This window comes from Leopardus geoffroyi, chromosome D1 (assembly GCF_018350155.1).
Source record: "Leopardus geoffroyi isolate Oge1 chromosome D1, O.geoffroyi_Oge1_pat1.0, whole genome shotgun sequence".
Taxonomy (NCBI): Eukaryota; Metazoa; Chordata; class Mammalia; order Carnivora; family Felidae; genus Leopardus; species Leopardus geoffroyi.
The window spans coordinates 44414777-44438656 of NC_059329.1; the positions used below are offsets into that span (position 1 = coordinate 44414777).

The window sequence follows — 23880 nt, forward strand, 5'->3', positions numbered from 1 at the left end:
TTTTTTATAGCATTTTTTAAGTTTGTTTATTTTGAGACACAGAGAGAGTAAGCAGGAAAGGGGCAGAGGAAGAGGGAAAGAGAGAATCTCAAGCAGGCTCTGCACTATCAGCACAGAACCCGACACAGGGCTCAGACTCATGAAATGTGAGATCATGACCTGAGCGGAAATCAAGAGTCAGACACTAAACTGACTGAGCCACCCAGCCCCCCCCCCCCGCCTTTTTTATATAGCAAGTTTTTTATTTATTTTGAGAAAGAGAGTACATGCAGGGAAGGGGCAGAGAGAGGGAGACAGCATTTTTTTTTAAATCACTCTCAGTAATCAAAAGTTTTCTGGTTTCATTGAAGGCATCATTATCCACTTCTATTTTTCTCAATCACAAGAGAAAAAAATATATTTTTAATCCTCCCCAAAGGGATCTAGCATCTGTCGCCTTCAGCATTTTTACATTTATATCCAGCTATGTGTTTGAAATAAAACTAAGGATAGCATTTTGGAGTGTCCCAGGGCTCAGTCTTTTCTATCTATATTTGCTTCATTGGTAATCTTACCCAGTCTCATGTTATTATTCTCAGTTATACACTGAAGAAATTTCTGAATTTAAATATATAGTCCCAACTTCTCATCTCCACACTTGAATATTCAACTGCCTACCAGACATATTTATTTGAATGTCTAATAGATATCCCAAATTCTACATTTCCACAGATGCAATCCAGGTCTTTATCTTCCTCATACCCAAGGCTGCTCTGTCCCTTAGCATTCTATATTTTATCTGATGGCAAATCCATTCTTTCAGTAGCTCAAGCCAATAACTTTGGAATCATCTTTTGAGTCCTCTCACGTCCTGTGATCAATCAATGAGGAAATTCCACTGACTCTTCAATTATAGAATTCTACCACTTCTCACTACCTCCACTGTAAGATCCCTTGTCCTAGAAATCATCATTAATTACCTTTACTATTGAAATACCTCCTAAGTAGTATTCCTGATTCTACCCTTGCCCTTACCTACAGCCACTTCTTAATACCCTAAACAGAGAAACCTTTTTGAAAGGTAAGCCAGATCATGCTACTCCACTGTCTAAGAACATGCAATGGTTTCCTATCTCATTCAAAGTCAAAGTCCTTACAAATTTACGTTCTATGTAATCTGGCCCTTTGTTATATCTCTGGAGTACCTTCTCCTTCACTTCATCTCCCCTTCCCCTAACACATTAGTCCTTTTTTTCTTCTGTCAAATCACCTAAAAGGCTCTTATCCTAGGGTCATTGTTCGAGTTGTTCTCTCTGCCTGGAATATTCCACCCCCAACACCCAAAGTATTATCCTTCCTTCCTCCAAGTCCTTATCCAAATGTCTACTCTGAGCAACTTGTTTAATACTACCAGTTATGCCTCCTTACCCTTTTCTACCTCTCATTTTCTACATTCACATATAACCTTTTATTCTATTATTTTGTTTATGTATTAATTTATTTTTATTGATCATATGCATATTGTCAGTATCCCCAGTTGGACTATTAAGCTAAAGAGTAGGGTTTCTTTTTTCTTGCATGCTATGTTCACTTTGGAATATGAAGCTCCTAGAACATAATAGATACTCAAGAAATATTTGCTGAGTAAACCAATTACAGAATAGAAGAAAGGAAACAAATCCCCATGTGTTGAGTAACTGACACCCATTTTAATAGGAATTTTGTGTTCTGCCAGTTAATCTCCCTTATCCTACAAAAAGGTTGGAATCATTATCTCCATTTTAGAGAAAACCGAGGTTGAAAATGTAAAATATCTATGCTTGTAAAGCACAGTAAAATAACAGAAATAAGGTTCAAGCCTTACTGTAAAAGCCCTTATAAAACTTTTGCTTTTTCTTTGATATGATGCTGTAGGCAATATGGAAATGAGCATGAATCACTGGATCCTTTCTGAAAGGATCTCTAAAATGTAATGAAAAATTTTGTGCAGTTGTCCTTTTCAAATAATGAGCTTGATGAAGCTGTTTTAGTTCATGCTGAAAAGAACAATGAATTTTTTTAATGAAATTCCAGGGCTCATACATCAAAAAATTGTAAAATGCCTTCTTACTCTTCCAAATTCTTAATTTTCATTAACTGATAAATATGTTTATCCCACCAAATAAGTCAAAAAGTTGGAGTATTTATAAATGTAACACTATTTGTGCCAGGAGAAATAAAATTGCTAAAAGGCCCTCTCTCAAAGGAACTTCTCAAAATAAGTCTCAAAGAGAACATAAGCCAGTTTTCATCTTGCCAAAAACCATGCAATGAAAAATGTGCATTGCATTCTTCTTCACAATGATAAATTTGTGGCTAAAAACAATGTCATCTTGCTCAAAAACCACTCTGATATAACCAGACTGAAGAAAATCATGTGGTTTCATTGATTTCAGTTTTTGATAAATGTAGCTTACCCAAAATAAATTATCACATTTCCCCCCAACAACATAAAACATTATAACACAGTGACTACCACTACATTACCTAGCCCACTTGGAAAATGCTTCATAAAGCATTGGTATATTATATGAGTAATATGAAACAGATAAATGTCTCCTATCTTGCCACCTCTTAAAAATCACATTAAGTCAAGTGAAAAATTTAGAGAACATATGTGCTGCCTTGTACTTACAAACAATTTAAGGCAATATAATACCATTTACTTGGGGCTGTGTATATATAAACAGGCTAGAAAGATGAAATGGGCCTGGCTTTTCCCCAGAAGAACATAGGACAATCTAATAAAACACACAGGCAATTTAGCAGATGTTGAGTCACTACTATTTTATGCATATACTCTTTTTCCTCCTTTTCTCACTTCATAATTATCATGCCACTTTTCAAGTCACATGTTATTTTATATGGTCCTCATTCTAACCCCTGAGATGGAGGCAGGAAGGGATTATGATCTTCCCTCCTAAAGCTTTTACTGACTTCCCATTTGAACTCTCAGCAGTAATTGCCAGAAATATAATTCTCTTATGATGCTCTGTTATAAGGCTGTAGAGATACGGCTCTGCACACCTGACTTCTGCATTTCACCCGTTTCTTTACATTTCTTCCTCTTTTTTCCACATCTGTTTTTCTCCTCCTGTGGTTCCTTTCACTTCAAATGCTCTCCAGCTCCAATCCTACCTTACTTGTCTTAATTAAAAATGCATGAAATAATGGTGCCTACCTAGTAGAGTGTGGGGTATTAAAGAAGATATGTATATAGTGCTCGGCACAGTGCCTAAAGAGTAGAGTCACAGAGCCCGAGTGTTTGACCAAGACACTGGTTTAAAGGAATAAATGACTGTCTTTGTGTCATCATGGCACAGGCCAAGTGCCTTGAATGGAGTGGGTGCTCAATAATATGCACTGAACGGAGAAGTGAGTGGCATGCTGTAGTTGTGCTAGGTGAACATCTTTAATCTCCTTGATGGTAGAACAAGGCATTCATCTGGCCCCAACAATCTCTGTTCCTATATTTTCTTTTTATAGTAAACATGAGCATTTTAGTTAATAACATATATGCCGGTGACTCAATTAAGAAATACTTACAATGAGGGGCACCTGGGTGGCTCAGTCGGTTAAGCGTCCAACTTTGGCTCAGGTCGTGATCTCACGGTTTGTGGGTTCGAGCCCCGTGTCCAGCTCTGTGCTGACAGCTCAGGGCTTAGAGCCTGCTTCGGATTCTGGGTCTCTCTCCTGCTCCTCCCCCACTCATGCTCTGTCTCTCTCTCAAAAATAAATAAACATTAAAAAAAAGTGTTTGAAAAAAAAAAGAAATACAATGAGCATAGGAGAAGGGAAGGAAAAATAAGATAAAAACAGAGAGGGAGGCAAACCATAAGAGACTCTTAAATACAGAGAACAAACAGGGTTGCTAGAGAAGCGCTGGATGTTGGGTGGGGGGATGGACTAAATGGACAAGAGGCATTAAAGAGAGCACTTGCTGGGATGAACACTACGTATTATATGTAAGTGATGAATCACTAAATTCTACCCCTGAAACTAATACTACACTATATTTTAACTAACTTGAATTTAAATAAAATCTTGAAGAAAAAGAAATGCAATATTATGACTCTTAAAATTCAGGAATTAGTAGGCTTGGGAAGAGAAACGATGGGCAAAATCCAAGGCAGAGTATACATGTAATTTTGCAACCAGCCTTAGGGAATATAAAGTAAGCCCAGGCCTTAGAACATTTCTCACATATCTCCAAGGCAAAAATAATAATAATAATAATAATAATAATAATAATAATAATAATAATAATCAAGACCATGTGACAGGGCCTATGGGAACACAGAAGGAATACTGTGGGACCAGCAAAACTTCTGTCATAAAATCAGAAAGCCTCTGAACAATTTGATGGAAGACCAGCCATACAGGAGGAAAATGCCTTCCAGTATGCAGATTATTTGCAAAAAAAAAAAAAAAAAAAAAATCATAAGAGTCTGACTAAAACCAGAGGAAAGGGCCTGGGAAGCCAGAAAATTAATAGAAATAAATATAAATGAATTGTAAAACACTCATTACAGCTGATAATATATATGTATAACTTTATTAATAGTCTATTGGTTTTAAAGGGATGACTTTAATGTTTTATTCTAGGAAAACACAAAAAAGTAGGGTTTTTTTAAATGTTTATTTATTTTTGAGAGAGAGAGAGTACAAACAGGGGAGGGGCAGAGAGAGAGGGAGACACCGAGTCCAAAGCAGGCCCTGAACTATAAGTGGAGGACCCAGTGCAGGACTGGAACTCATGAACTGTGAGATTATGACCTGAGCCAAAGTCAGACACTTAACTGATTGAGCCATCCAGGCACCCCAAACACAAAAATACTTTTAAGCATTTTGTGGACTCAGTCCTTATAAATTGCTTCACTGATGCTTTTCAGGTAATCAGTCTTTAATTTCTCATACATGAATTCCTCTACAAGAATTTCTCTAGATTAAAGCTCTCACTATAGGCGAGAGAAAGGATTGGAATTCTGTATCATTTCTGTTTCATGTGTAGAAAAATTGAGACTTAAATTGAGTAAAAGTCTCACATTCACAGGAAATAGTTGTATGTAAGTTGAAAATAAAGTGCATGTCTCCCGATTCTTCAATTGTCCCTCTTTTTTTATTTTTTAAATTTTTTCAAATTTTTATTTAAATTCTAGTTAGTTAGCATATAGTGTAATATTGGTTTCAGGAGAATTTAGTGATTCATCATTGACATACAACACCCAGAGCTCATCACAGCAAGTGCCCTCCTTAATGCCCACCACCCATTTAACCCATCCACACCCATCTCCCCTCCAGCAACCCTCAGATTATTCTCTATAGCTGAGTCTGTTATGGTTTGCCTCTCTCTTTTTTCCCTTCCCCTATGTTCATCTGTTTTGTTTCTTAAATTCCACATGTGAGTGAAATCATATGGTGTTTGTCTTTATCTGACTTATTTCTCTTAGCATAATGTACTCTAGCTCAATCCATGTCATTGCAAATGGCAAAATTTCATTATTTTTGATGACTGTGTAATATTCCTGTGTGTGTGTGTGTGTGTGTGTGTGTGTGTGTGTGTGTGTAACGTATCTTCTTCATCCATTCAAGAGTCAGTGAACATTTGGACTATTTCCATAATTAGGCTATTGTTGATAATAATGCTATAAACATCAGGGTGCATCTGCCCCGTTGAATCAGTATTTTTGTATTCCTTTGGTAAATACCTAGTCGTGTAATTGCTGGACCACAAGGTAGTTCTAGTTTTAACTTTTTGAGGAACCTCCATAGTGTTTTCCACACTGCCTGCATCAGTTTGCATTCCCACCAACAGCATAAGAAAGTTCTCCTTTCTCTGGTCCTTGCCAGAATCTGTTCTTTCCTGTGTTGTTAATTTTAGCCCTTCTGAGAGGTGTGAGGCGGTATCTCATTATGGTTTTGACTTGTATTTCCCTGACGATGAGTGATGTTGAGCATCTTTCCATGTGTCTGGCCCTCTTCTGCCCATTTCTTAACTGGGTTGTTTGTTTTTTGGGTGTTGAGTTTGATAAGTTATTTACAGATTTTGGATACTAACCCATCAGATATGTCATTTGCAGATATCTTCTATTCCATAGGCTGCCTTTTAGTTTGGTTGATTGTTTCCTTCACTGTGCAGAAGCTTTTTATCTTCATGAATTTTCAGTAGTTCATTTTTGCTTTTGTTTCCCTTGCCTCTAGAGATGTGGTCTAGTAAGAAGTTGCTTCAGCCAAGGTCAAAGAGGTTGCTGCCTGTGTTCTCCTCTAGGACTTCGATAGTTTCCTGTATCACATTTTGGTCTTTCTTCCATTTTGAGTTTATTTTTGTGTATGGTGTTAAGAAGGTGGTCCAGTTTCAGTCTTCTGTGTCCCTCTTCTTCTTTAATGTAATCACACATTCATTCAACCTGTTTAACTCCCTATTGTGTGCCAAGCACAGTACAAAAGCAAAGGTGCAGCATCCTGCTCTCAAATTTCTCGCAGTCTACCAGGTAAAAAAGACATGCAAACTCACTATGAGCATGATAGTTGTGCTACTATGTGCAAAAAAAAAAATGTGGAAGTGCTGTGATAGACACAGGCCCAAGAGGTTGTCCACCTGAGAGGAACCTGCCCTTTGGGGTCAGGAAATCAGAAAAGCCATCCTCAGAGGATCTGTCAAATGAAAGAGTCAGGAGGAGTTAGCTAGTGAAAAGGGAGAGGGGAAAGGTAAAAAATGGAGCAAAGTATTCTAATCAGCACATTTTACTATTTAAATTCATACACTGTGTTTTTCCTCTCTTGTTCATCCGCAGTATGACCGGAAGTCATATTTTTCAAAGCTGTTCCCTACAAATGTGCATCTATGATAATCCTTCCCCTTAGTACTCTGCAGTATCATTAAATCATCCTTTATGCTTTAATTATGAAATAAATCTTTGCATACAATTTCAAACTCCCCTATTAAATATAACCAATATAAAAGAACAAAAATAAAAACTAAATAAAAGCTATAGCCCTGAGTTGTCAGCTCTCTGAGGGGATTTTATTAAGGGAATCTAAAACAAAAATATTCAATAAACCATGAAAGGCATGATATAGGCTGGATCCAATAATAAATGGATAGCTGTGAGTCCCCAATGTGGCAATGTTAGAAATATCTCACAATCAATCCTTGGGGATTTGGTGCCCATTCAAAAAAATTTCTACACTAGAAAGCTTTAGGGACGCAAAAGCAACAACTTAAAAATCAGTGTCTCTGGTCCAGCAGTGTAGGACATGTGTGCCAGGATGAGAACATTGCCAATGAGTTTGAACCCATGATATTTCTCAGAAGAAGGCAGGGACTTTTGTGAGGATAACAAATATCAAATATGTATGCCACCACCAGCCCCTCCTTGCTCATGGGCTGACACTGTTGATCATGATTCTCCTTCCTACTAAGTAGCCTTAAGACCCCTTTCAAAGAGGCACTTGATCAGTTTCCCTCTCCTAATATAGCATCCATTAATCAATTAGAAATCCCACAGGATTTTTATCCCAAAAAAGTTAGTTTATTAAACCTTATATGATTCTATTATAAAATAGAATTAATAATGCCTACCTTATTGCTTATTGTGAAGATTACTAAAATATCTAAGAGAACACCTGACATATAGTAGGCACTCAATAAAAGCCAATTTCCTCCTTTTTGTAATGCTGGCATAAACAGGAATGGGGTGGCTTCCTATTTGAGGCAGTTTCAGATATAACTTACCCAATATTTTGGATACAGACTAAATTTTTATTTCAGGGAGTAATCATAGTATGCTTTGTTTCATGATTATAATAGTAAAAATCAATCAACTCTAGAATAAGCCTTCCTCACTGAGAACTTTTCTGGCCTAAAGTAAAACATGTTACAATTAATAGCCTTCTTGAGAAGAGTGAATCTGAACTTTATAGTTAGATGGCACTTATTAATGAATGACTTCTGTATACTGCCTTTCTCTTTCCTCCACCCATGATTCTCAGATCCAGTGAGTTACTCATAGTTGGATTAATTCATCAATCATAAAGCATTTATCATTGCCAAGTTAGTACCAGGAATATTTCCAATGTGAAACAAGTCACCTCTAGGCAGAAGTAAGCTCTTGACATACTTAGTTTCACTCTCTCTGGTTACCAGAATCTTTACTCTAAAATTCAGGTGTAATGCACTGAATTTAGACTTCTATCTGTAATGGAAACCAAGAGTCTGTAACTTGGGACTTTTTAAAGGCAACAACAAAGGTTTGCGAAAATGACTTGATCCATACACCAGGATGAAAATTATAAACTTTCATTACATGGTAAATATATTAATTTCTGAATTGCTATGTTAACCATATGAATAAGGCACTGTACGAGGAATCCATTTGTGAGCAAACAAGACAAATTCCCTAACCTCAGAGTGTTATATCAAAGGAGGAGGATAAACCTTAACAATATAATCTTTCTCTCTCTCTCTCTCTCTCTCTCTCTCTCTCTCTCTCTCTCTCTCTCATACACATACACACAAGATAGATGACATTATAGTAAGTGCTACAAAGAAAAATGAAGTACCTAAATATAATGTACACACACACACATGCACACCACTTCTAATTTTTCTAAACCGTGGAAGTGATAAATAAATAAATCTATATCTATATTTATATCTATATCTATATCTATATCTATATCTATATCTATACCTATCTAATCTATATCTCAAAAGATCAGGAATATGAACAATGCAGAAAGAATTCTGTCTACATTCTTCTGGTATCTCAGATCATCAGATCAGCATCCTAGAAATCAAAATCTAGGCAAGTAAAGAAAGGAGTAAAGACAGACAAATGGTCTATGGATGGAACAGACTGAAATAAGCATGATATCCGTCACCAGTCAACACCTTGTACTCTGGGTAGATCTATAGCTCGTGTATCAAAGGATAGTCCTACAACAGCCCCATATCAGTTTTGTATACCTGAAATGGCCTGACCAGCAGCTGAGCACACATCCATTTGATTCTCAGAGATTCTCAGTAACTTCCTTTCCTCCAAAAATATGGAGCTTGTTGGGGCACCTGGGTGGCTCAGGCAGTTAAGTGTCTGACTTCGGCTCAGGTCATGATCTCATGGTCTGTGAGTTTGAGCCCTGTGTTGGGCTCTGTGTTGGCAGCTCAGAGCCTGGAGCCACTTTCAGAATCTGTGTCTCCCTCTCTCTCTGACCCTCCCCCGTTCAGGCTCTGTCTCTCTCTGTCTCAAAAATAAATAATTTTTTTTAATTTAAAAAAATAATCTAAAAATAAAAATAAAAAATATATGGAGCTTGTTAAGGAGTTCCTCCCTAGCTTACTTATAGAATATCAGCAATCCATCCCAGGTTCTTTGACTCTTCATTCCTTCTGCATAAACAGACACCTGGAATGGGATTTAAAAATGTAATAGTCTAGGAATTATTAACTACAGGAATATTAATCCTATAGGACTAATGCCCCCCAAAATAAGCATGTGTACTAGTTATTGCTAAGCAGCCATATTGTTTTTAAGTGTTCAGGAAATCGGTGGAGTATCCATTCTCCCACTAGAGGTATGGAAAGCACATTCCTGGAATCACAAGATGAATGTGGATAATACAGTTTTGGCAGTCCACTCTACCTTTAAAAAGAAAGCCTCTTGTATTTTCAATATATATCACTTCAAGCTATGCAAGGATAAATTATACTAGAGAACCACAGAACAAGAATCAAGCATGAAAGAGGAGGACAGTGAGAAGTAGATAGCTACTTAAATAGATGTTATCAGAAAACAGGTTTTGGTTTTCTAGTGTATTTATCATCTGCATTTCTAGAAAGGACTGCAATGTTGTGCATCCTCTATGAAACTCTAATATGCTTGCCAGGAGGGAACTTCATTGACATGATCAAGATTCTTTAATCTAAAACATAACATATGCTAAATTGATTAAATTTACAGTAAAACAGATAGATAAATAGATAGATAGATACATAGATAGATAGATAGATAGATACATTCTTAGTTAAACTTTATATATCCTGCTAGTATGTAGTAACTGACCAGTACACTAAGACTACTTCCAGTAACTTACCATTATACAAAGAAGGAAAGAGGGACTTAAAAAAAATCAATGGAAAAAATGCCCAGTAATTCTAAGAAGGAAATAAAGAAAGATTTAGGAAAAATAACAGGGCATTCAGATCTTTGTAAACCAATGCACACAGAAGAGGTAGTAATCAATGAGAATTTTAATTTATCTCATAATAGAATTAGCATTATTCTGAGATTTGGAAGAATATGTTCCATGATAGGAATATAGCAATGGAAGGATACCACCTTGTTCAAATAAATACTGTAGATCTAACAGTAGTAAAAGGGGAAAGATATAAGAGAAAGATATATCCCCAGAAGAGATATCTGCAAACATGAAGCTCAAAGCTTTGTGTGATCCCCCTGTAAAGGCTTTTTAAAAAAGAAAACTTGAATTATATTGTTAGAGAAGGGTGTGGTGGGCCATCCAATTGACCACTTTCCTTTGACTTCTGATACACTTCTTTCCTTTCAGCTGGTCTACCTTATGTCTTCCTGACATATGTTCTTCCTATGCCATTCCTTAATATTGGTGTTATGCCAGACTTCTAGGCTTTGCTCTCATCAATATCTGTGTGTTTCCTCATTAATTGCCTTTATTTCCATGTCTCTTATTTCCACCTGTAAACAGATGATTCCTAAAGCTATAACTTCCACCCTGATATCTCTTATATACCTCTGCTTCTACCTACTCAGTAACTCATAGACATTTCAAACACAACATGTCCAAATTGGAACTAGATATCATCCTCATAAAATGTGACTATTTTCTTCCCGCAGCCCTCATCTTAGTTAATAGCATTGCTGTCAACTTGGTTAAAAGCCTCTCTCCTGACTCTTCTGTCTGCCTCATAATCTTTTTCAATGCTAGGTCTAAAATGTCTTTACCAGCCCAGTGTTTCCTTGAGTACAATGACTTAGTTTTTGCCCTATATCCCATGACTATCCTCTTGTGATATCCTTCTAACCAGTTTATTCACCTCCAACCTCCACCTGTCATCCTGACCTATGGTTTTTCCAATCTATCTTCCTCCACCCCTAATCCTGGCCCTGAGACAATATAGTTTATGGAAAGTCGTAGGTAGGGTTAGGGTGATCACATCTTAGAATTATCATGTAAGACATTCACACACTGGATGAGAAATCACACACTGCATTAATAGTCTATGGTTGGGCTGCCAACCAAGGACCAACGATCAGTTGTATAATCATTGAGCTTGCTTATTCAAAATAAGATTCCTTTGTCTTATCCCAAATGTACTGATTAAAAATCCCCTAAGTTAGGCCCTTGAGTTGTATTTTTGTAGACTCTGCAAGTGATTGTGATGCACATCCGTTTTTGGAAACTCTAAGAACTTATCCAATTATAAGATTCAGTGATTATAACACTCTAATCAGAATCCAATTTTCTATTCCGAGAGAATAGTTACAAAAGTATTTTGTGCAATGGCAGCATCATTAAACTAAACATAAAGTCTTCTGAGTGGTTCACATTAAATGAAAAAAAACATGCATTTGAATGTATAAATTCTTGTAAATTTGTGAAAATATTCACACCACATTAGAGGCATGCCTTATGTACATTTCTTCCTATGTATGTATCTGATGGGGTTTTCTTTAGTTTCAGACATGATGTTAATGGGTTACATAGGAAGAGTTCAAGAATATGTTTGATGTAAAAATAGTGGCGAATGCTGTCACGGGAGAACATTTAGAATTACGGTGCTAATTATATCTATACAAAAGCAATTAAGATTTAGCAGAGCAGCAGAAAAAAGTAATAAATATTTATACATTTTTTTTTCAGTTCATTATCTTTAGCTAATGAAAGGATTCCCACTTCACGTACCACATAACATGCTTCTTATACCAGTAAGTTACTGTGGACATTAATAGCTCATGACCTAGGAGGAGAAACAGGACCCTTTAGAATTAACTATAGTAGATAATAAATTTCATTGTAATATATGTGTTCTAAACAAACAATTATGGAAAAATAAGGGGAGGAGTGATTAATACCTATTTTTCTGTTGTAAAATAGTCTCTGCAAGGAACAAATCTATATAAGTATGAAACTAAACCCCATTGTATACTAAAGCCTCAAATATTGAATCCCAACATATAATCAGTATATGTAAACATAGATGCCTAAAAATAAGGATTCAGGTATGTTCATTAGCAATGATATATGTGTTTATTTATAATTAATGACATTATGCAAAATAATTATATTTAGTCTAGGCCATCTACATTTTTTAAGTTAAAAGCACTTCGTTTCAATATTAAATAATCAAGTTTTTAAAGTAAGAATGCATTTTTCCATAGAAACAATTTTGTAAATTGTGCTGAAAATTCTATGCTAACTCACAAATTCTATTAAACCTATAATGAATTGGGATGCCTGGGTGGCTCAGTCCGTTAAGCCTCCGACTTTGGCTCAGGTCATGATCTCACTGTCCGTGAGCTTGAGCCCTGCATTGGACTCTGTGCTGTCAGCTCAGAGCCTGGAGCCTGCTTCGGATTCTGTGCCTCCCTCTCTCTCTGCCCCTCCCCTGCTCAAGTGCTTGCTCTCTCTCTCTCTCTCTCTCAAAAAATAAATAAAGATTAAAAAAAATAAAAATAAATAAACCCCATAATGAATTTAACAATAATATTAATGGTACTGTTTGAAATCTGAGATCTTGAAGAAAGAGACAGGCAAGGCAGAAATAAGGGACAGAGAATGTTTCCTTTTTACAAGAGCTGCTTTTAGGCGTATTTTGAAAGAACCAAATGCTTCTTTACTACCAGTACTTATTGTCATCTCTCGTACCTCCTAGTAACCATTAGTATTCAAAACCACTTACTACAACACCCTTGACCATGGGTAATGGGAATTTAATAGAAAAATCTTACACCTATATCAATTAGGATTTGGGTTGGCTGCATATATCAGAGGGAAAAAGTAGCTTAAACAAGATAAATGTGATATACATAGTCTAGATCTAGTCAGGGGTTCCATAGTTAACAGGGATTCAGGCTCCCTCTATTTTTTCTCTTCCAAAACTCAGAACACATTTTCTGTCCTTAGTTACCTTATATTCCAAGGTAACTGCTGGAGCTCTAGCCACCATGTTTATATTCCAGGCAGGAGAAGGAGAAAGCCAGAAAGGGCAAAAAGGGTACTCTCCAAGATGAGTCATGTTCCTTTAAGGAGTTCCCGGCTTACATCTCTCTGGGTAAAACACCATCACATAGCACATCGGACTACAAAGGTTGCTAGAAAATGTAGTGTTTTAGCTGCACCCTTTACTACCCCCAACTGAAATTGGAGATATGTTGCTGAGAATAAAGGGGAGAATGGATATTTGTTGGCAAGTAGTAAAATATTCCTCAAATATCCAGTGCTCCAGATTGTTTAATTCCATTTCTACTCACTCAAGATAGTTTCTTTATTTTTATGTTTCTATTAAATGTAACACATGCTACTACACACACACACACACACACACACACACACACACACACAAACAGAAATTGTGGCTAAAGCAGTAGTTCTCATCTTTGGCTGCACATTTAGAAGCACTTAAAGTGTCTTTTAAAATTCCTGATACTCAGACCAATTAAATTAGAAACTTAACACTGAGACCCAGGCCACAGTATTTAAAAAAAAAATGTCTCCAGGTGGTTCCAGTGTGTAGCCCAGTTTGAGGACCACAGTCCTAAATAAAGAAATGTGAAAAGAAGGTGCATAACCTAAATGATGCCAAGTTTTGTCACTTTTTTCTGATGTGTAATGAAGTGATATAAAAACCTGCAAGCCATGAGTCGAAAATAATTTTAGGAGTATTGGCACTTCCCACACAAGCCAATTTTTTGTCTCTGGGGTCATTTTTCCTCTCCTGTCTCCCTCTTTTCTTTTAAAGTGTCTTCTCTTGATAACACTGGAACCATAGAGTTCTCTGAAAATCCTAACTGTTCTATACAGTGGATTCAAGGACGGCATAGATGGATCCAATGATCACCATCCTTGATGTCTTGACCTCTCACGTAGCTCCACATCCATTTAAACTCTCTATATTGCCTCAAATAATTTCCATATCTGTCCACACTTTTATCTCATTCCAAATCCACACAGCAACCAAAGGAATATTTAAAACAGGTCTGACCATGCCATTCCTCTCCTGTACATAGATCCCTCCCATGACTTCCTATTACTCTAGGACACTCTGCACTGCAAGATCCCTTGCTGCCTACCTCCCAGCCTTATGTAGGCCACCCATTACACTTGGTAGGTGGCCTCTTTTTGTGCCTCCAATGCCCCCTAGCTCTTTCCTTACAATTAATCTCTGTGTGCCAAACCTACTGAATCCCCAAACTCAGCCAAACCAACACTTCCATTTGCTAATTCCTGTTGAAGGAGGCTTTTATTGCTTACACAGTGTCAGGAACCATGCTGTGCTTCTTAATGGCCTTTATCACAGTTGTAAGTAATTATTTAGAAGCACTCCCTCCCCAATTATTTTTTATGAGAGCAAAGAACATGTTCTTCACCATTTTGTTTTCAGAACCGAGAACAGCTCCTATCCCAGAGTCTGTGTTTAATACTATAAAGATAAATATTTTATGAATGAATATATGAAGAAATGAGTACTATAGGAGACTGAGATTAGAAGGGCAGATTGTAGTCAAAGTGAAAGGGTCATTGGCAGCTGCTTGTAACTTAGGCACAAGTGACCCAAGTAAATGTTTCTTCCTTTTTTTTTTCCAATATGTGTCTGTGTCTCTGCAGGTTGTGATCTGATCCCAGTACAGTATCTTCGCTGGGGTGACCCTGAACCCATTGCCGCTGTTGTGTTTGCCTGCCTCGGCCTGCTGGCCACCCTATTTGTTACTGCAGTCTTCATCATTTACCGTGATACTCCAGTAGTCAAGTCCTCCAGCAGGGAACTCTGCTACATTATCCTTGCTGGCATCTGCCTGGGTTACTTATGTACCTTCTGCCTCATTGCAAAGCCCAAACAGATTTATTGCTACCTTCAGAGAATTGGTATTGGTCTTTCTCCAGCCATGAGCTACTCAGCCCTCGTAACCAAGACCAATCGTATTGCAAGGATCCTGGCTGGCAGCAAGAAGAAGATCTGTACCAAAAAGCCCAGGTTCATGAGTGCCTGTGCCCAGTTAGTGATTGCTTTCATCCTCATATGCATTCAGTTGGGCATCATCGTTGCCCTCTTTATAATGGAGCCTCCTGATATAATGCACGACTACCCAAGCATTCGTGAAGTCTACCTGATTTGTAATACCACCAACCTAGGAGTTGTCACTCCTCTTGGATACAATGGTTTGCTGATTTTGAGCTGTACCTTCTATGCTTTCAAGACCAGAAACGTTCCAGCTAACTTCAATGAGGCCAAGTACATCGCCTTCACCATGTACACCACCTGCATCATATGGCTGGCCTTTGTGCCAATCTACTTTGGCAGCAACTACAAAATCATCACCATGTGTTTTTCAGTCAGCCTCAGTGCCACAGTGGCACTGGGCTGCATGTTTGTGCCAAAAGTGTACATCATCCTGGCCAAACCGGAGAGAAACGTGCGCAGCGCCTTCACCACATCTACCGTGGTGCGCATGCATGTGGGGGATGGCAAGTCATCCTCAGCAGCCAGCAGGTCCAGCAGCCTAGTCAACCTGTGGAAGAGGAGGGGCTCCTCTGGGGAAACCCTAAGGTAAAGGTTGTGTGTAGGGGGGGGAGGTGTGGGGCACTGGTCCCTGTAGCTGAAGCAGTGACATTTGCTTCCTGGGTCTTTTAAGTGTAAAATATCTGAGTGAATGAAAACTGTGGGAGGCAGGGTGCTGGGAAAGGGGCCTTGGCCTTCTCATTGAATGGTTTTCATGGGGTTAATTGGATGTAGAGCCAGTTACTTATGCCAAAGCCAGAAACAGAGAAGTTGAGATAAAGAACAAAAGCAGAGTTTTGGCAAAAGAGAAGTGAGGTCCAAAGGGACAGGGAGAGCACGGTTAAGTCATTAAGCCAAGGAAAGGACCTCCAGGTCTGGAGGGTACAGAGGAACATAGTGGACCAAATTCTAGTTCCCAGAACACAGTAGAGAATTTATTGTTAACAAAGATCAATGCTGAGCACAGAGTGCCAAGAACCTCACACACCTGACTGCGTTATGTGCCTGAACCTTTTCCAAGCTCAGCAGAGTCCTTGACTGTTCATCCCATAGAGGCATGTGAATGTAGAATTTATATTTTAGTTCTTAATGGGCAATTTGAACTCTTAAGGAAATGTCTAAGAATCTGAAAGGGTCAAAACAAAGGGACTTTGCATATAATCTTCCTAAACAACTAGCCAGTTTCCCATTGTGGCCCACAGTCCCACCCCATCCTTCATGCTCAGTATCCCAGGTAGTAGTTATTGGTCACCTCTTATCTGCAAATAAGCCAACAGCCAATGATTTACCCCTATGTGAAGCACTTCTCTAAGTGATAAATGACGCCTATAGCACTTCAAAAGGCAATGAGATCATCTTTTTTTTTTTTAGCCAATTAAGATCTGTATCTTTAATAAACATCTGGAGAATACTGGCAGCATAGATTACTATATTCCATGTTGTCCCAGAGAAGTGTGGTTCCTTAAAGTCTGTTTAAGTATGACAGACTCTTAAGAACTGAAAGTGTAACCTATCATCCCATAGAGCTGCTCAGATTCACACCAGTGGTAAGCCTGGCTAGTAATCACTTGCTCCTTCCCTGCTTCTCTGAGGAAGGGGAGACGGTGGCCTCTGTGCACAGCTGATATGAAATTAGTTCAACTAATAACTTCCCAGTATGGGGGCAAAGAGATCAGTGGCTTGGGAACAAATTGGGAGGTATTAAAAAGGCTACATAGGGTGTTACTGGGAATAAGGACTTCCTCCATTTAAGAAGGGCATATCAGTCAGAAGAGCTAGTCAGAACATTATCTGCTCACTCTACAGAGATTTGACAATTTTCCTAAAATATAGATAAATAAGTGGAAGACAAACCACTTACAAGTGGAAGATAAATAGCTAAATATTATTGCTTGAACAGTTCTCTTATACTATCATTTAGCCTGCATGGAAAGTCCCACCTTTCCATCAGCCCTAATTCTTCAAAGCCTGAATAATGGTGATGATAAAGATACCATGTCTTCTGAGGATTGAAAAGCACTCAGAATACTTAATCACATAGCTTAATTCATTTGCATTATTAACTTCTATCCTTGCCTCTTTTATTTATTTTTTTTTTCCTAATTCTTGTATGCCTCTCATTGCTTTCCATGTACATTGTTCAAGGTATTTAACTAAATTGTAAATCTTGGGGAAAACAACAGTGTCTTCTCCTACTTCAATAAATTGTGACAATATCAGGGTCTGTCCACAGAAGACCCTTCATATATTTAACTTGCCAGAATATTTTCCATCTGCTTTCTTAACTCCTCCCTCCCTAAAATATTCTTTTTCTGAAACTTCTGCAAGATCAGCCTTTTATTTTGTCTAAGAAAATGTATTATATATATATTTTTTAAATTTTTTAACATTTATTTATTTTTGAGAGAGAAAGAGACAGAGTGTGAATGGAGGAGGGACAGAGAGAGAAGGAGACACAGAATCTGAAGCAGGCTCCAGGCTCTAAGTTGTCAGCACAGAGCCCGATGCGGGGTTCGAACTCACGAACCGTGAGATCATGATGTGAGCTGAAGTCAGACAGTTAATCACCTGAGCCACCCTGGCGCCCCGAGAAAATGTATTTTTCAAACTTCAATTTTACCAGCCTTTGTTTAAACTCTTTCTTCAAGTAATATGTACATTGTTCAAGGTACCTTCCAAGGCACCTTCCAAGGCATCCTGTGCCTTCAAAGGCATCCTGATAGGTAAAAAAAAAAAAAAAAAAACAGGTTGCCAGAGGGATAGAATTGTGAGCTTGTGCCTAAGCACCCCAAAAACTCACTAAGGCAGGCTACTTAGACAGTGTGGAGCAGTGGTGAAGAACATGGTTTTGTAGCCAGTTTCTCCTGAGTCTGAATACTGGCACTGCCATTTCTTCTGTCTGAGGCTTAGTTTCTTCATCTGCCACGTTAAGATCATATCATCTACCTCAGAGGATTGTAAAAGAGTGAAAGAAATAATATATGTGTAAAGGCCAGGTACACAGTAGATATTTCAATGAACATATCAGAGTACAGAGCTAGGCAGCTCTGGGATTGAACATTGGCAGCATCGCCCACCAGCTGTGGGACCATAGGCAAATCAGTTAACCTCTCTATGCCTTAATTTCCTCCTCTGATGAAAGAAGATAATGAAATACAGACTTCACACAGTGGTTGAGAGACTAAACGAGTAAATACATGTAAAGTGTATACCATGCAGGAAGCACTTCTTAAGTGTTTGTTTGCTATTATTTTTAACTACGTTAACAATTGTCAGTCTTCTTCCACACCTGAAAACTTCTGTGTCAGGTATGCAAACAAGATGATCCTAATAACGAAGAGAGCATCATAAAAGGCAGTATAGATCTATAGACACATTAATTACACAGCCTGAGCTTCCAGAGTATCTCCATTTTTACATGGTCTAGTTCCTTGCCAGATTGTAGAGGATACCGTTCATCCCTAATTTAAGCAGAATAAGCTCCTTGGGAGTGAGAGCCTTCTCTATCTTGTCATTGCTGTGCCTCCAGTGCCTGGAAGTCCCAAGAAGGGTGCTTGACACATAGAAGACACTAAATAATCTTTGGTATATTTATTGAGCAAATAAATTTGGCAAGGTAGTAATGCATCCCCTGTACTACTATCCCCTGGTGGTTCTACCACCTTTTATAACATTAAGCCTACTGTGATCTGTATTATAAATATCTCCTGCACTCCTGTGGTCCTCAGTTTCTGCTCAAGAATCAGGTCATTAATCCCATCCACTGATCTGATGCATTGCTATAATTCTAACATACCTCTCGTAACATTAGGTTACATTTTCAACTATTTTATTTATACTTCAGTAAATAAGGGGCAACATAAATAACAAAATTCACTAATAGTGCCAATAGAAAACAGAAATTCTCGAGATTTGTGGCAGTATTTTAACTTGTGTTCGTTACGTGGCCATGTAGTCCTTGATGATTGGATTTTGCATTCAGCATTATTTGAGTATGAAAACATCAAAGAGAATAAGGAGGGACCTTTGGCAATTGTTGGGTTTTCTGCACGCAGTCTTGTCAAATGCTGGTCTGTATGATTATAGCTGAGACAGGTTATAGTCTGATTATATAGTGACTTCTTTTTTGCCCTTAACCAGCACACTCAGACTGGAACCTGCTTTCGATAGAAGAAAGGCCAGAAAAAACTATGATACCCTTGCATCACACGATCCCCTGTCCCCTTCTTTTAAGCTATAACCCTAAAAAATAAATTAGATCCAAACTAAAATGATTTTCCTCTGTGTTTCCCATGAGCTCTCATATGAAGTATTTCATCTCTGTTATCCAACACCAAGATGTTTAGAATCTTAATATAGTATTTATCACATTGTAAGACATAACTGGTTATGTATGCATTTATCTTCCCTTTTATTTTATAAAGGCCAGTATGTATAAAATTATCTACCTCTAGGGCTTAAATAATGGGGAAACAAGTGAACTCAGAGCTTCTAGTATTTTCACATTTTATTCTAAATTACTTTCATTAGTTGGGCTTCTCAGACTTGAATTCTGTAATATGCCAATAAACCTATCTATTGGGATCTATGGTGGGCTTAAGTAGTTAACTTAACTCTCTGACTGTAGGTCTCTGGGGAAAAGCAGCTGCTATGCAGGACCCAGCCTGGTTCTGCTTTCTTACATCTATTACATGGAGAAGTGGGCTCCTAGAAACCCAGAGTGGGTTTGGGCCCTGTTTGAAAAGGCCTATGCATATCCCTTCCATATCTGATGACAGAAAGCTAGGGCTCCATTTTGAAGATGGCACTAATTTCATACTCTAGAGTGAAAATAATACCTCCCGAGATTATAGTGACCGTGTTTCCAAAAGTTAGGACACACTCTTGGAGCAGTAGATGTAGGACAGTAGATGCAAATACGGAAAGCTAGTTTATAGTTCTGGCTTTGGAGCCACACCTGGAATGAAATCTAGCTGTGTGAATTTGAACAAGGTATGCCAGTTTGTCTCCTTAGCTGTAAAATGGTAGATAACGATCCCTGTTGTGAGAGTAAATGAAGTGATGAGTGTTAAATGCTTAGCTATTAGTGCGTTAAAAGCATTCAATAAGTGGTAAACTTTTTAGAAATGTGTTCAGCTGCAAGTAAGAGAAAGCCTGATTTTGAGAGACGTACAGGATTTGTATGGGTTTTGCTTTCCTCACATTACAAGAATACGTGGACAGACAACTCCTGGTGTTCCTCCAATGCTCTCAGTGGTGCCAGAGCCGACATCTCTGCTGTTCCCCAGGCCTTTTACTAATGGTTCCACAACAGTTCCATGCATTGCATCCTTTTATTAGGGAAAACAACAGTCTTCTCAGAATCCCATAACAACTGCCTTTATGTCTCATTGGCCAAACTGTCTCATGTAGCTACCCCTGGCTGCAAGAGAGTAGAAAAAAGCTTGCATTGAGCTTTTACACCTTCTATACTGGAAATGGAGAGGGAGGAGGGAAATGGAGAAAGAGAAGCAAGTCAAGTGCTTGTGGGATAAGCCCATGAATAGTGTCTACCATGGAAAGTGGTAGTACCTAGCAGTAGTAGTGGCAGTCGTAATGGTAGTAGAATTATCTAGTGGTCACAAAATATTGAAAGTAGAAGCAATAATCTTTCCCATTTTTCAAATGTGGAACTTGGGGTCCAGCATGGTTAGAATACTTGCCCACAGTCTTGTAACTAGTTAGTTATACAGCCATTCTTAACTCAAGCCTTAGCTTGTTGGCGTTAGAACTCAGCATTCCCCAGAATGTATTCTTCAGAAAGCTAGTCTCACAAATTGTTCCACGAAAAACAAAAATTATTTGGTCAAACAAGTTTGAAAAAACTCTGACTATTCTTTTAGAACCTTGTGACTTAGGGATAAACACTGAGAAGTTCTGCAGCATAGAAACCATTCATTTGTTAATTCTTTTCCATCACTTCCCAAGCTGGTTGAACACAAGACTATTTTTTTCAAGTAATCTCTTAACATTCCGGAGAACCGGTAGCACAAAGGGGACTCACTATGGAAAATATCATCAGAGCCGAAGGGAAGACACGTTTCTAGGGGACCAAAGAGTAATTCATATCTTCAGTGAGAGGGGGACCAGAAAGAGCCAATTTCCACCTCTGGGCATGGAAAGAGAATCACTTTTGTTCTCTGAGCACCTAAGGGAAAAACAGAGCTAATTCTAACAGATCTAGCAGTTTTCTGGGAAGTTAAATAGGCTCACCCTAGAGTACCAAAAAGAAAAGCACCCAAGAGTCAGTCATTCAATTCACTGAAATAGCAAAGGGAGATTTTTATTTAAACGGGAGTGAGTCACTATAGATTTCTTTTTTTTATATAGAAACGTACTATTTATGCCATCAATGTATAGAGGTCCCTGTGATTAACATTTTGGTTCTAGACACTAATTCTCCAGCACGACATGGTGCAGCATCAAATCACTGTCAAGCGGATAATGCCATGCTTCCATTTAAGGCCTTCACTTCAGCTGCAAATTGACAAATGAACACAAAACCAGTGTTCTGACCTAAATAGAGCATTGAATTTGATGAGTCTAAACTTCTGGCTCTCCAAGATTCAGAATTTCCAGGGTCGCTAAGATGCAGTGGGCATCTCATGGTTTCATTAACAGCAGAGGCCTGTAGCTCTAAATCATAAATTTTCTCAGAAGGTAAAACCCTCTCTGGGCATTCTACTAAGGTGGCAGAAACATTAGCATTGCCTCCACCTTAGTTTTAGAAACTATCATTTGCCACTTTTGTTTTAATTAACTAATTAACTCTGCTTTCATTAAGATTGTCATGAGAGCCCAGTTAGACTGTCTGCTAAAGCAACTGCTACCCTTTCACATGTATCGTCCAAATCATAATGTGCCTGGAAAATTAGTTCTCTTGGGTGAATTCCAGTATACCTGGACTATTATCCAAGACCTGATGATTTCCAATTGTTTAGATTTCATTAAGGAATTATTAGTCTGTATGAAGTGATTTTCGTGTGATCCTTTCTCTTTAGAATCATCTGCTCTTTCCTTCCATCTTACTAGGGGTTTTTTATCATCCAGGTCCCAGCCTATCAGATTAAACTATCTCACAGATTTCTCCTCATCTGGACTCTCAGAACATTTAGCACACATTTGTCAAACCTTTTTTGTTTATTATTCATTCACAAACAGAAGTGAGCACTGTCAGGCACTGGTAGGCCATGGAGAGTTGGGGGTTGTCTTGTATATATATACAATATTTTCACAACTATCTAATGCTGTCTTAAGAGTATTTATAACTTCCTCAGTGCCTAGCCTAGTGCCTGACATAGGAGTGCTCAGTGATGGATTCTGAATCTGGTAGAGAACAGCTTTCAGGGCTCACACTGCCATTACAGGGAGCAGAACCACTCACTGTGGACTTGATTGCCCAGATTTTATCTGATAATGCTTTGTTCTAAAAATATAAGAAAAAATAGTTTTTGCTAAAAGCAACCCTTTTGTTTTCAATCAAGCTTCCATTGAGTGCCAGCTCTGTGCCAAGCACTATTCTAGATTCTGGGGATACAAAGATAAGTAAAAAACAGTCTTTGAGGAGCTCTCAGCCTCCCAAACCTGCAAACAGGTTAAGTTCCATAAAGTGCTATAGTGCTGTGATAGGAGTCCATGGGAGAACCGAGGGACCCAGAGACAGAAGCAGCAAATTCTACATGTCAAGAATTAGAAAAACCTCCCAAAGGAACCAGTTCAAACAATAGATACTATTTAAATGCTTTCTCCCTGGGGTGCCTGGGTGGCTCCCTTGGTTAAGCATCCAACTCTTGGTTTCTGCTCAAGTCATGAGCTCACCATTTGGTGGGTTCAAGCCCTGTGTCAGGCTCCGCACTGACAGTGCAGAGCCTGCTTGGGATTCTGTGTCTCCCTCTCTCTCTCTGCCTTCCCCCACTTGCGCTGTCTTTGTCTCTCTCAAAACAAATAAATAAATAAACAAACTTAAGTAAATGTTTTATCCCTGCTTAGATGTCCTCAGGGGTTCACCAGCTGGGAAAGGATAGAGCCAAACTTCCTTATGTGGTGGCAGGAAAGGCCCCTTGTGGTATGACCGCTCCCTCCTCCCCCACCCCTGGGCCAGCCTTGCATCTAGTCACTCCCTGCTTGGATTTCCATTCTGACCTATTCAGTTTTCTTGCTTTCAGGCCTATACCAACACAGCTAATCCATTATAAAACACACCTGTCCCATCACCCTCAAGTCTCACTCAGCTAACTCACACTCATCTTTGATACCGCTTTTACTGGAAAGCCCGTCCTGACCCTCTGAGACTACATTAGATCCCACTCTTCATGATCTAAATGAGTTGTGTTCTTCTCCTCTACAACATTCATCATCCTGTGTTATAATTACATGTTTAATTGTAAGACTCCCTTGTACACACACACACACACACACACACACACACACTATACTGTGAACTTACTAAGCAGAGGGTCTATGTCTTTTTTATTTTCTGTGCCATTAGTAACCAGCACAGTGCCAGGCACACAGTTAGCGCTCAAAAATGTTTGTAGAATAAATGGATAAATGGATGGATTTATGAATAA

General features: G+C 38.4%; 1 protein-coding gene across 5 annotated transcripts in view; it reads left to right on the forward strand.

Annotated features, from left to right (window-relative positions):
* GRM5 (glutamate metabotropic receptor 5) overlaps positions 1-23880 on the forward strand; it is a 529070-nt gene that overhangs the window by 456892 nt on the left and 48298 nt on the right. For 4 of the 5 annotated variants that reach the window (XM_045483678.1, XM_045483677.1, XM_045483680.1 and 1 more), the window contains exon 8: positions 14881-15820. In XM_045483678.1, the coding sequence (XP_045339634.1) occupies positions 14881-15820 (940 nt within the window). Of the gene's footprint in view, positions 1-14880; positions 15825-23880 lie in introns of those variants that run through there. The other variant, XM_045483681.1, reaches the window with a different exon arrangement.